General features: G+C 58.4%; 1 protein-coding gene across 1 annotated transcript in view; it reads left to right on the top strand.

Moving 5' to 3' along the window:
* Positions 1-12,750, top strand: part of OSBP2 (oxysterol binding protein 2) — a gene marked incomplete at its 5' end in the record, with an annotated part of 14,366 nt that extends 1,616 nt beyond the window's left edge. The window contains 10 exon segments of the mRNA XM_010194427.1: positions 710-827; positions 1,235-1,301; positions 1,671-1,838; positions 5,305-5,550; positions 9,488-9,608; positions 10,317-10,420; positions 10,767-10,862; positions 11,260-11,444; positions 12,229-12,449; positions 12,590-12,750. Coding sequence (XP_010192729.1) covers positions 710-827; positions 1,235-1,301; positions 1,671-1,838; positions 5,305-5,550; positions 9,488-9,608; positions 10,317-10,420; positions 10,767-10,862; positions 11,260-11,444; positions 12,229-12,449; positions 12,590-12,750 — 1,487 coding nt within the window.
* Positions 12,751-13,441: the final 691 nt, after the last annotated feature.

Raw genomic sequence — 13,441 nt, 5'->3', positions numbered from 1 at the left:
GTGGCCGGGGCAGCATCGTGCTGGATGCCAGCAGCTTCCCCCTCGCACCGCCCCGGGGCCCTGGGAGCCGTGGTCAGCTCTGCCCTGTGCCCTGCAGTGCTGCTGAGCGGTGAAGCCTGTGGCGAGGCTGCACTCAGGGATCTCAAAAGTCACCACAATTCATGTCTGCTTCCGGCTTTGTAGCTTTTTCTCCCTCTGAAGCAGGGGAGAGGATGTTTGTAAGTGCGGGACTGGAAAGCTCAGCAGCTGGGAAGTCTCAGTGAGCATCACCTGCAACACGTGATTTCTTCTTCCTGCATTGATCCAGACCAGGTTTCCCAGCAGATGGGGCGGTGCTGGAGCAGGAGCCGCGTTAGATGCGGTTGGGTGTGTGAGTCACGCGCGTGTGTGTGTGTGTGTGTGTGTGTGTGTGTGGCTTGGGCAGCCTGACGGTGTTTTTGGAGGTGTAGGGCAGGGAAGCCTTGTGTGCCTGGAAGTGGAGAGCAGGGCATGCACTGCCAGGGCACGTCCTTGCTTTTCGGAGCTGGAAATCGGTGCGACTTCCTCTGGTCATGGAGTGGGATGGAGAGGAGGGGAATCAGCTGCAAAGGTAGCCAGGGTTGGAGGGGACGCAGCAGGAGGAGGGTGGGCTCTGGAGACAGACTCGTGCTCGCTGGGCTCTATGAGGAAGCAGCAGCACCTGAGCATCTCAACCCCTTCGTGCCGACAGGGAGCGTGCAGTCTGCCAAAGGAGAGGCCAGTGATGAAGATGAAGAGACGGAGTATTTCGATGCCATGGAGGATGCACCAGCTTTTATCACTGTAACCGCGGACCCCAAGCACCACAGGTACAAGCTCCTGCCCCGGGGCCATGCGTTGGCAGTGCAGCCTGGTGAAACCTGCTGCGGGTGTGGGAGGAGCAGGGGGGAGATGGTTTTCCCAGTGCTGTGCTCGGGCTCGAGGGCAGCATCCTCTGCCGCGGGGTTACTGTGTGTGCACGTCCCCAGTGGCCTGAACCAGTCACACCGCCGGGCTCGCTGGCGAACACAGAGGCTCTGGGCACCCAGGCTGGGACACCCAGCGCTCCCAACGCCCGCACACAGCCTCCGTCACCATGTGGCATGCGCTCTGGGGTAGTGCAGGGCGATGCTGTGGGTGGTGGTGGCCATGCTACTCCAGTGTGTGCTCTTCTCTGCCCTTCTCTGCCCTTCTCTGCCCTGTCTGGTGTTTCCCAGCTGGTTCTCTCTTCCCGCAGGCGTTCGGGCAGTAACCTGAGCGGGGCCAGCGAGGGCCACCCCGAGGACTGGAACCTGGAGGACAGCGTGAGTTGGCGGGGCAGGGGGAGAGGAGAAGGAGGGGGGAGGTTGTTCTTGAGACTCTGCGTCTGCGTCCCTGCCGCACCTCCAGGATGGAGCAGAGTTGGTGGCTCTGTGAGCCACGGGGGTGGACAGATGTTGGTGGTCCTGCAGCACGCCCCAGATGCCCTCCTTAGGGAAGCAGGACCTTGTTGGGGGTAATCGCACCATTATTTCCCCCACGCTCTGGAGATCAGTCTCTCAGTGATGCTCCCCAGCACAAGTGCACATGATGTGTCCTGGGCTGTGGGTGCTGCTCCTGGAAGCTGCAGCGTCTGGTTGGGTGATGCTGGGTGAGTTTGGCTTCCACCTGTGTTTCTTCTCTTGCTTCCGCAGGTCTTTGAAAGCTCCAATCAAAGCAGCTACAATGAGTCCACTTGCAAAGATCTCCTGCCGAAGAAAAGGAGAAGGACTCGCATCCCCGACAAACCCAACTACAGCCTTAACCTCTGGAGCATCATGAAGAACTGCATCGGCAAAGAGCTCTCCAAGATCCCCATGCCCGTAAGTGACCAGGTCCCGGGTGTTGAGAGCTGGCCGTGGTGCCAGCGTTGAGGGTTTCGTTTGGGCTTGTGGCTGTGCACAGGATTTGGGTTGTGGCTCCAGGTGCTGTGGCAGCACAGCAGCCCCGAGCGGGACAGGAGCACGTCACCAACTGGTGGGCGAACTGGCTTTTGCACTGGCAGAGCCTTCTGAAGCCACCTCACCCTTCTCCCCAGCCCTGCCTGCAGCATCCTCGTGTCCTTGCTGCTCTGCTCTGCTGACTCTAAGCCCTGCATTTCCCCTGCAATTTATTTACCCCTTGAAATCACCTGCCAGTGAACTGAACCCGCCAGGCAGCACCGAGCTGTAGCTCTAATTGCTTTGTGGTAAATGACTCTGACGTGGTGGCTGTTGCATTGGGGACCGTTTGAATTGGGTCAGCTCCTTCCTTGGGGTCGATCCGTTCTCCTGTGCCGGCTGTGCAGAGCCCTGGCAGTTTGCTCACGCAAATCCCGGGGCAAGCTGGAGCAGAGGGACATTGCCCAAGTGTCCCCTGCAGATCCCCTAGCGCAGGGGGAAAGAGGGAACCAGGACACCTCGAATCCCCGAGGATTCCCTTCACCCAGGGGCTAGAAGGAGACCTTGCTGATCGTGCTTTCCCAGTGTGTCCCCTGAGGACACGACGCCTGGGGAGCACCGACAGCACGGCAGGGCTGTGTTTTACCCCAGGGACCCACAGTGCCATTCTTTTCCTTGCAAAGAGCGGCCTTTTAGTGAAGGAGGTGCCGTGGGGTGTTGTACAGCACCACTGGGTGCTGCTGGCTTCGGTCCTCGGGGCGAAGGCTCCCTGCAGGGAGCTGGCAGGGGTCTGGAGGAGCCCCCTTGCGTGGGCTGCCACAGGGGGTGAGCAGGGTGCGCATTTCATTCTTCCAGATAAATAACGCTGGGCCTCATGAACCCACACAGAATGCTGCCCACACCACACCTCCCCCAGAATGCAGCCATTTTTTTCAGGTCTTCACCAGCCCAGTACGCAGCATGGATGGGACTGGGTGCCATCATAAGGAAACTGGTTCCCCAAAAACCATGAAGCCCTGGCAAGCTTGGGAGAGCTGTGAAACACCTGAGGGGGACTGTGGGCTATTGTGCCTGGAGTGGATGTGGCCCTGCAAAGTGTGAACCGTGGCTCTGAAGCTGTACTGGGGGTCAAGAAAGGGGAAAGAGTGTGTTACACGGGCTTGGGTGCTGGACTGAGTATATTTAGTCTCTTCTTAAAGCAGTGCCTGACGCAATCTGAGTAAGAGAGATGAGTTTGTCTCTTCTCTGTGCTATTTCCAGCCGAGATACACAGCCCAGCGCTGTCCGTTAGCATTGCTGCAGCAGCATCAATATCAGCTAAAGGCAGAATGGGTACACAAATACACTCAGGACGTGAAAAACCAGCAGCTGCCGGTGCCTGGGGACAGGCAGTTTATACTTCCCCTGTCACTCACATCATCCCAGGAGCCACTAAAGCCGGGTCCAAACCCGAGAGCGATTCTGTTCTGCTGGCGCAGCAGCCCCGGTGCTGCCCCGGGGATGTAATTGCTGCGTCCCTCCCCGAGGCGAGCGGTGATGGGTTCCCAGCACGGCTCGCTCCATAAACTGTTCAGCAGAGCTATGGGATGTAACGGAGGGCATGGACCCCACGTCAGCCACTCGCTGTCAGCTCATCTCTCTCGACACCCAAACAGACACAGAGGCAGGGAGGTGTTTTGCACCCTGCAAGTGGTTTTTCTTTGGAAGATTCACCCCAAGAACAAGCAGCCAACAATTGGCAGATCAACAATTTGATCTCCTTTCACAGCCATTTATTGAAATTCTCTCTCTGTAGCACTTGTGCTTGGAGCGCAGGAGAAGCCGGCAGCTCCGTGAATCAAGATGGAGCTGCTGAGCAAGGGCTTCCAGGCTGACACTGTGGTAAATGGAGCGAAGCAGGAGCAGGAAGCGGAGCAGCCGGCTCGGGGCGGGCTGTTTGGAGACGTGGCTCATTGCAGTACAGACCCTCGGTGAGCCTGCTGTGCGCACCAGGGACGGGAGTTTCACCTTCCGTGTGCTTTGCCCGGTTCTAGGTGAATTAGGAGCATTTCCAAGACCCCATCCCTTCCCAGGGGATGCGATGGACTGAAAAACCTCGCCGTGCAAACAGCGCGCTCCTTAGTTTTTCTTCTGAACGGACAAACCTGCAGCACTGAGAAGGAAGAACACGGCTCGAGGGATTTTGCGTCTCGGGTGGGTTCGTCGCCGTTGCCCGAGCGGTGCCGGTGGAGACGCAGCTGCTGGCTTTGTTCTCGTGCCGCCTGCGTCTCTCCCGAGAGCTGTCTCAAGCCGGCAGAGTTTGCTTTTCTGCGCGGATGCGACGCTGCCCTTCCTGCACGGATCTTTCTTGGATGCTGTAAGATCCTCGCTGCTTAAATTCCCGAGTGGAGCGATCTGGAGTTTGTTTGCTTTAGTGTGGAGTATGGAGCTTGGCTTATAGAGGTGCTTCTCCCGTCCTTCAACTCTCTGCTCCTTCTAACATACATTTCTTTGTTCCGAACTGAAAGTAAACAGTAGATTTGAGACGGCTTTGAGGCAGAAGACCTTCTCCTCATGAGACGAAGTATCTCTGTCTTCCTTTCAGGTTTTTTTTTTTAATTTCAATACTTTTCAGACCAAAAAAATTGCTAAAATCAACCATTTTTTTTTCCCAGAGATGTTCACAGCCTGCCCAACCTGGCAATGCACAGCAAAGTTTTCTCATTGACAAAGCAACGACCTGGGGCTGCAAACACAACTGATTCGGGCGCCCCCAGGACACAGCTTCCCCTCCGCTCTCTGCCCCGTGAGGCATCACCACCGTCACTGCCTGCAGCTCACACATGCACTTCGGGTGCTGTCATGGGGCTGCAGTCACAGGAGCAGGGAGACCCCAAAGTGGGGCTTTCAAGGGTTTTTTTATGAACTGGGCTGCAGCCCAGCATGGAGGTGGCTTTGCTGGGCGTCACGGGAGGGCAGCTCAGGGAGCAGCGCATCCCTGCCCCACGTCGCTGCTTGCCCGTGGCCAGAGGGAGGGAGCAGGTCTCGCTGCTGAGGCTCATTTTGGGGGCCACTGGAGCTCCAGCACCCGAGCAAGGTGGTAGCTGGGACAGTGCCTGGTTGCTCACAGGGCTGCCAGCTCCCTGGCCTCTTCTCTGCTGGGAACCTCAGAGCCTTCGTGCTCTCGTGGTGTGGCAGCCCGGCAGAGCAGGTGTTTCCTGCCTGTATTTCCCATTCGTGCGGTGCTGCAGAGGCAGCGCCTGGGCAGGCGCCTTGGCACGTCCAGCCCCACACCAGGAGTTCGGTGGAGCTCCTTCAGTTCAGCAATTTCCATTTTGGGGAGCCAAACGTGTGGGATGCAGATGGTTAGGAGGGTACCGTGCTGGGGGGAGATCTTCTGCTTTGCTCACCCTGATCTGTTCCCCTCCAGGTAAACTTCAACGAGCCGCTCTCCATGCTACAGAGGCTGACGGAGGACCTGGAGTACCACGAGCTGCTGGACAAAGCGGTGAAGTGCGAGAGCTCCGCGGAGCAGATGTGCTTCGTCGCCGCATTTTCGGTGTCTTCCTACTCGACGACGGTCCACCGCACTGCGAAGCCATTCAACCCGCTGCTGGGGGAAACCTATGAGCTCGACCGGCTGGAGGAGTTTGGCTTCCGTTCCCTCTGTGAGCAGGTGAGCCGGGGTCTGCGGAGGGACTCTGCGTGGCCACCCCGCTGCTCGTGTCCAGCCAAAGCAGCCCTTCCCTGCAGGAGACCCCTCATCTCCTCACACTGAGCCTTCCTCCTGGCCGAGGCAGCCAGCAGATTCCTGTTGGCATTGGCAGAAGCAGCAGCAGGCAAAGCCCAAGCCATTTGGCTAGAAAGATGCCAGGCAGAAAAGGATCTGGGGGTATTGGTTGACAGCAACTGATCATGAGCCAGCAATGTGCCCAAGAAGGACAGCGGCGTCCTGGCCTGCATCAGGAGTCGTGTGGCCAGCAGGAGCAGGGAAGTGTCTGTGCCCCTGTTCTCAGCACTGGTGAGGCTGCACCTCAAGTCCTGTGCTCAGTTTTTGTGCCTCTCACTACAAAGAGGACCTTGAGGCTCTGGAGCGTGTCCAGAGAAGGGCAATGAAGCTGGTGAAGGGTCTGGAGAACAAGAATTATGGGGAGCAGCTGAGGAAGCTGGGGTTGTTTAGTCTGAAAAAGAGGAGGCTGAGGGGGAGTCCTTACTGCTCTCTACAACTACCTGAAAGGAGGTTGTAGTGAGGTGGGATTGGTCTCTTCTCCCTCGTAGCTAGTGGTAGAACAAGGGGAAATGGCCTCAAGTTGTGCCAGGGGAGGGTTAGGTTGGACGTTAGGAAAAATTTAGGGGCTGCCCAGGGAGGTGGTGGAGTCACCAGCCCTGGAGGTGTTCAAGAAGCACATGGATGTGGCACTTGGGGTTGTGGTTTAGTGGGCATGGTGGTGTTGGGCTGATGGTTGGACTTGATGGTCTTAGAGGGCTTTTCCAACCTTAATGATTCTGTGGTTTTTCAGAAGCAGGACAGTGTGCCCATCCCAGCATTGCAGAGCAGGAGGTAGGGAAGAAGGGGAGGATGAGGGTGTCCGTCACCCTGCAGCCTGGGTCTCCTGGAAGCCTGCCTGGGGCTGGGATTGCTGTCACTTCTCAGTGCTCGAGGAAAGGCAGAAGCCATGTCAGCGATGCCCACAAGCTCTGGCACGGTTCCTCCCTGTGTCAGGGTGTCTTTGGGCCAGAGGGTATCTCATGGTCTCGTTTCTTTCTTGTTGGACTGAAATTTTTTAGTTTCAGAGCCTGGGGGCAGCCTGTGAGCCTCTGACCACCCTGTGCTCTAACCACAGAGCACATCTGGCCCACATCGGTCAAACAGCAGGGCTTCATTAAAAACCTGGAGCACTTAATGAGTTGTGACCTGTTAAGAAAATTGTCTGTTTAATATTTAGCACATTTGGCTGCTTCGTCCTGGATTTCTGGGAAGGGATGGGGCCATTTATCACCCTTTGCAGGCAGAACATCGTGGTGGGGGCTCTGTGTTCTCCAGGGGGTGGCTGTGCTGTCCTGGGGGCAGAGCGACCATCGCAAGCATCAGACAAAATCACAAACCTCTGTCACCGTGGAGGCCGATGCGTGTTCAAGATTCAGCAGGTTGTGCCTCCACGACCTGCGTGGTTTTTGGAGGGCCACTGCATGGGAAAACGGTCTCACTGCTGATCTGGACTTGCCGTGCTGTGCTACGTGGTGCTCACAGCAGTCTCTGGACACGCAGACAGAGCACGCTGGGAATATGCGCTGAGGAGACTCGGAGTCACACCAGCACCTCTGTGCTCCCCAGTGTGGTTTCGCTTGTCTCTCATCATCATCTTCTCCAAATTATGGCCCTTTGTACCGTTGCGGTTTGGAGCAGCTGCTGTAGCAGGTGCCATCAGCTCCGTGCAGGTCATGTAGGTGTGGACAAAACCCCTCCGTGGTAATGGGTGCCCAAGCCCAAAGCTCTGTCCTCAGGGAGAACACGGCCTCCCATCTCAGCCCATCGTTCCTGGGTGATGGTGAACAGCTCCTGGGGTCTCCTGCGGATGTGGCCCCTTGCTCACGACAAATGGAAAGGTGCTTCAGCAGATGATCTCCAAGACCAAGGTCTCTGCTGTCCATTTGTGCCAGCCAGAGCTGTACACCTGATGCTGCCTGGCTTTGACTGTCCCCGGTGATGCCCGTGTGGTCTGTGCCAGGCTGGGGCCCTTGTGCACTGGGCTGCAGCGGGCCAGGACACTGCTGTGATGAGCTGCAGCTGAGAACGTGCCTCCCCTTCGCGCTGTGCTCCTGAGGGGCGGATTGGAGGTGTCAGAGTCCCTCCAGGCGCCCCTGGCACTGCGAGCACAGAGCTCAGGTTCACCCGCCTCGGCAGCGTCCCACCTCCACCTTCCCTTGCCCGGCAGCGGCTCCCTGTCCTGCCGCACAGCCCGGCTCCCCAGCTGGCTTTAGGCACAGCTGAGAGAAATGAGGGGGCTCTGTTCTCCAGCACCTCCCTGCTGCCCCGTCTCCCTGCGCAGTCGCCCTGCTCAGCCCTGTGGTGATCCTTTACTGGGATGCTTGATCCTTGGCCTCCCTTCCTCCTCCCAGGGTGCAGCCAGAATGACTGGGGGGGTTTATGACCCTCATTGCCCTCATTTGGGCTGCGGTGATGAAGCCCAGCGCTGCCCACCGGGTACCGCCCAAGAGCCCTGACCACATCGCTCCCGCACCCATTCCTTTTCTCATTCCTTCACCCTCCTTTTCACCACCCTCCTTCCTGCATCTCCATTCCCTCCCAAATAAATAGCCCACCCTGAATTAGTTTCTCCGGTTGGTCCTGGTTTTCCAACATCTATACCCACATTTGGTATTTCTGACACCTCCACAACAGCTGAGCTGCCAGCTGGCTTGAGCCCCTGGGTCCGGCCTGAGCCCCTGGGTCCGGCCTGAGCCCCTGGGTCCTGCCTGCTCCACGAGTCCTTCCCTTGCTGCACGGCTCATGAGCTTCACCCAAAGTTAGGTTTGCTGTTACTCCTAGCAAGCCTGCTGCCATGCAGCACTGTGGAGCCTCTAAGTCTCCCTCCTGGACCATCTCAAAGGCCACATTTTGGTGACAGTGTGGCTTTGCCCTGCTGGTGTGGGAAGCGTGGGACAGACAGACAGACAGACACCCTTCCCACTGCTCCGAGCTTCCTGTGGATGCTGTGTGCGCTGCTCAGCCCACCGCTGCGCCGAGCAGAGCGTTGATAATCTGGTGCCTGAAATCCAGTTATCCAAATAGGATTTGCTCCTGCCGGTGACAGTGGGATTTAGCGGCGAGGTCTTGGCTCTGCTCATGTTTGTAATCCAGTGGCTCGGGGCACTCAGCCTGTAATTACATCGGGGTGAATAATCTCTGAACTGGGTGGTGTGGCCATCGGCGCCTGGTGGTTAGCAGGCTCCTGGTGACGGGTGTCAGAGCCCTGTGGGTCGGCTGGGTGAGGGCAGAGCCCTTGGGCTAGGGTGTTCTGCTCCCACCTTGGGTTTGGGCAGCTTTTCCAGTGCAGGGGAGCGTGAGCACTATGCTTTTACATGTCATCCCCCGGGGCAGAGGGTGTTGTCTCTGCTTTTCCAGCCCAGCGGGTCTGCAGGGGCAAAGCCCAAGTCCTGGCTGGGCAGGTCTGTGTGTCCCCCATGTGTTCCCAGGCAGAGCAGTGGGAGCTGCTGCCGGTAGGAGAGGCACAGTTACACTGGGATTACTGGGGATCTGGGCTGGGTGCTGTTCTCTCAGCCAGGATCCCTGGAGAGCGGGGCCGTGTCCCGGGGTCACCGTACAGCAGCATCTCACAGCGACAGTCACTCATGTTAAGAGTTTGTGGATAATGCTTTGCTAAAGAGCCTCAGAAAATCCTGACAGGAGCTCAGTGGTGCCAGGGTACCTCATGGGAGGTCACCCCAACGCCCAGGAGAAGGTTGGGCGGTTTGGGTCAGCGCAGTGGAGCATCCTCAAGGCCAAAGCTGGCGTGGAGCTGTTGCCTCTGGGGAGTCACGCTGCGAGTGCTGGCCAGGGCTGGCCGGCTCTGGTGGCCGTGACCTTACGGGCTGTTTCTCCTCTCCCCCAGGTGAGCCACCACCCCCCGGCAGCCGCACATCACGTCTACTCCAGGCGAGGGTGGACGCTGTGGCAGGAAATCACCATCGCCAGCAAGTTCAGGGGCAAATACCTCTCCATCATGCCTCTGGGTAGGTGACTGACGCCAAGAGGATCGCGGCTGCTTGTTTTTTCCTGCGCTGCTCATGCAGTAGCCAAGAGGTGAAAGCGCTGGCCCAGTCCCTTGGGCTCACGCAGGGCTCAGTGAATTCACCTTGAGCATCGTAGGAGCACAGATTTGTGCTGCCAGTCGCAGACAGCCCTACGATACCTTGTCTGCCCCGGAGATGGAAATTACGTTGGCTGCAAAGGGAGATGGCTTTGCTTGCTGCTGGCAGTGTAGTGGCTGTGCTTTGGAGATATTCTGCTTGCCCATGAAGTAGTTTTTCCTTAAATAATACTTGAAGGTTTTCTTGCTGCCTGTTGTAACCCTCTCCCTGGCAGCCAGATGCGATAAGCTGCCTCCTCCTGAGGTTTTATTTATCCTCTGCCTGCCCCAGGGCTGGTCCCAGAGCTGTGCTGGTGCCTGGCTGGGCCCATGATTTGAAAATCAGTGCTTTTGGGGGTGGGAAGAGGGCAGGGGGCCTTGCAGGGTGTTGCAGCTCCCTCACTGCAGCGGTCCATGGAGCAGGCAGAAAGGGAAGACTAATCCAGCCCTGTTGGGGGCTGACGATGGGAGATGCAGGTAGAGTGGCCAGGTTGGCTCTGGGGACGAGCATGGTGCTGGGGGGGTGGGGATGTGCGCCAGAGAACCCCGGCTGCCTGCCCCCACTGAGCCCGGGCCACCCCTTGCTCCGCAGGCGCCATCCACCTCGAGTTTCACTCCAGCGGGAATCACTACGTCTGGAGGAAAGTCACCTCCACCGTGCACAACATCATCGTGGGCAAGCTCTGGATTGACCAGGTCAGTAGCTGCGGGTCCGAGGGGGTGGGTCTGGCTCCGGGCAAGGGCAGGGAGGCTGGAAGGACACTGTCCCCACTGCACTTCTGCCATGATGGAAAGGTGTGCTTCCATGGCAGGGGAGGCTTCTTGGAGCACCTAATGGCCCTTCCCAAGGCCAGCAGCTCCGTGGGTAATGGTGGTTTTTACCCGAGTTCTGGTGAGCCGTGGGGCGGGGGGGTGGCTGGTGTGGTGGCTGCAGGCAGAAGCGATGCAGCTGATGTCCGTTTGTACCTGCACGAACTACGACTAACGCTGGTTTGTCTCCTTGCAAAGTCTCTCACTCGCTGTGCTTCTGTCTCCCATCCAGTCTGGTGAAATAGAGATTGTTAACCATAAGTCAAAAGATAAATGCCAGCTGAAATTTACCCCCTACAGCTACTTCTCCAGGGACGTCCCCCGAAAGGTGCGTACCCAGATACCTCCTCGCTCCTTCTGGCAGCCTTGCGTGGGGCTGAGACCTGGCTCTGCGCTCTAAGCTGGTCTCATGGGATCCCAGTATCGCCACTGGGATGAGCCCCAGCGTGGGGCCAAGGAGCCGCACTGGCACCTCTGGCGTGGGTCACCAGGGAGGGCTGTTTTGGCTCTGCATGTGCTGGAGCTGCAGCTCTGAGACCTGGGAAGGGTTTGATGGGCTGGAGAGCCACCTGCATGGCCAGGGTGGGCCCATGCTGGTGGCCAAGGACACGCAGCAGCAGGTCCAGCTGCTCTGGTTGGGGCACCCGGAGGGTTTCTGCCCCCCCAGACCTCTCCCTGTCCTCTGGGTGTTTCCAAACGCCACCAGAGCGATCTCCCTCTGCCAGGTGACGGGGGTGGTGAGCGACGCCGATGGGAAAGCCCACTACGTCATGTCCGGCACGTGGGACGAGAAGATGGAGTACTCCAAGATAGTGCAGAGCAGCCATGGCGGCAGCAGCACGGAGGGCAAGCAGAAAACCGTCTACCAGACGCTGTCTCCAAAGATCCTGTGGAAGAAGTACCCCCTCCCGTGAGTCCCCTCCTCGGCATGGGGTGCAGCCAGACTGGGATTAGTGGTGTCACTCTGAGCCCTGTGGGATGGAGGGAGACTTGTGTGTGTGTCCCTGCCACGGGAAGGGGACCAGGAATTGAGTGGCTTTTTCTGGGGTGTGGGCATAGGGTGGGAGGGGGGAACGGGTGCCTGCAAGGGAAGGGTGGCTTTGGGGGGCCCTTGCAGATCGGTTTTGGGCAGCTGAGGGCACTGGTTAGGTTTTCTGGTCTGCTGGCCATGACAGGGAGATGTGTTGGTTGCCTTGCCTTGCTGGTGAGTCGCTGGCCATCCTGTCCCACCAGTCACTTCAGCCTTCTGGAGACCGGCCACTCTCGCCACTTACCTCCGTGCACGCCCCCCCCAGCCTGTGGCTGCACCAGCGGCTGGTCCCTGCTTTGGGGACGCCCTGTTGGAATGGTCTCCTGTGGAGAACTGGGGCCAGTTCTGTGGCTGGGGATCCAGCAGCTCCTGGGTGAAGCTGTTCTGTGTCTCGGCTGGTCGTAGGCTCGGCTCTCACCTTCCCCAGGCAGAGCCAACGGAGGAGGAGTCTCTGTTCCCCTCCGAGACACCCGCTGAGGCGTCGTTGGCTTCTCCACTTGGAGGGTGGGAAGTAGGGCTCCCCAAAGGACCTCTACGTGTCTGGGTTGGGGTCGCAGGAGCAGCGAGTGGGGCTGGGGTGAGACGTGAGGACGTGAAGGGCTGGGGAGCTCTGCTCGAGGTGGGCAGCTCCTGCACCGTCCTGATGGGGGCTGTGCGGCTGCAGGGAGAACGCTGAGAACATGTACTTCTTCTCGGACCTGGCCCTCACCCTGAACGAGCCCGAGGAGCGCGTGGCGCCCACCGACAGCCGGCTGCGGCCCGACCAGCGGCTCATGGAGAGCGGCCGCTGGGACGAGGCCAACGTGGAGAAGCAGCGGCTGGAGGGGAAGCAGCGAGCCGTGCGCCGGAGGCGAGAGGCCGAGGGCGTGGAAGCCCTGGAAGAAGGTGAGCTGCTTGGGGATGGCCCCTCGCTGCGGGAGGGGGATGAAGGAAGGGACCCTGCAGGTATTCGGGCAGCAGGGGGAAGCGTGGGTCTCGTTTTCGGAGGGGAAAAGCAGCCCTTGGCCCCTCTTTGTCCTCACCAGGCAAGGACTACGAGGGCTACATCCCGCTGTGGTTCGAGCGCAAGGTGGACGCGGTGACGGGGGAGCTGATCTGCGTCTACTAGCTGATCTGCGTCTACAAAGGCGGCTACTGGGAGGCCAAGGACAAGCAGGACTGGAGTCTGTGCCCCGACATCTTCTGAGCCGCGCCGAGGGGACCGGCCCCGCGCCTCAGTTCACCGGGACAGCCCGAGGGACAGCGAGGACACCCCGGCAGCGTCTCGCTGGCAGCTCGCAGCGAGACACGGAGTCAATACATGCAGAAATTCAAGAAGAAAATCTACACAGGGATTTCAAACCTATTTTTTTACGCACTAATAAATAGCATCCTTTTTTTTTTTTTAACGATGGCTTTTTCAGCAACTAATTGGGAACGAGGACACGTGAGTCTGGCTTGTTCTCGGCCTAGCGTGTTTATTGCTGTCAGGAGTTGCTGCCTATCCTTCAAGGTCTCAGCTTTATTGGCCGAGACGTCGACTTCCAAAGATGCTCGCGTTGTGGGGATGCCGTGCATTTGTGTGAGCTCTTTTCTTTGACATGATTTTTTCCCCCCCCATTTGTGTGTGGACTTTATGGAATTATTTTTTTTTTTTAAGAAAAATCTACTCCTGGTTCAGGTTCCTTCAAAGATGGACACGAACAACCCGCATCCTGCCCAGCAAACTGCCCCCAGGGGCGCTTGATCCTGGAGGCTCTTGGCGGTTCCTGCAGTGCCCGGTCGTCCCAGTAGCGACAGTGAGGAGATTTCAGCTGGTCGTTTTTTTCCCCCTCTTGTTTTTATTTTTAAAGCAGCGTTTGAGCAGGTTCCCCTCAGTCTGCTGTGTTTGGTGGAGG

Source organism: Mesitornis unicolor, unplaced genomic scaffold, assembly GCF_000695765.1.
Source record: "Mesitornis unicolor isolate BGI_N332 unplaced genomic scaffold, ASM69576v1 scaffold22361, whole genome shotgun sequence".
NCBI lineage: Eukaryota > Metazoa > Chordata > Aves > Mesitornithiformes > Mesitornithidae > Mesitornis > Mesitornis unicolor.
The sequence above is the reverse complement of the archived record's forward strand: the minus strand, read 5'-3'. Positions and strand labels throughout refer to the sequence as shown.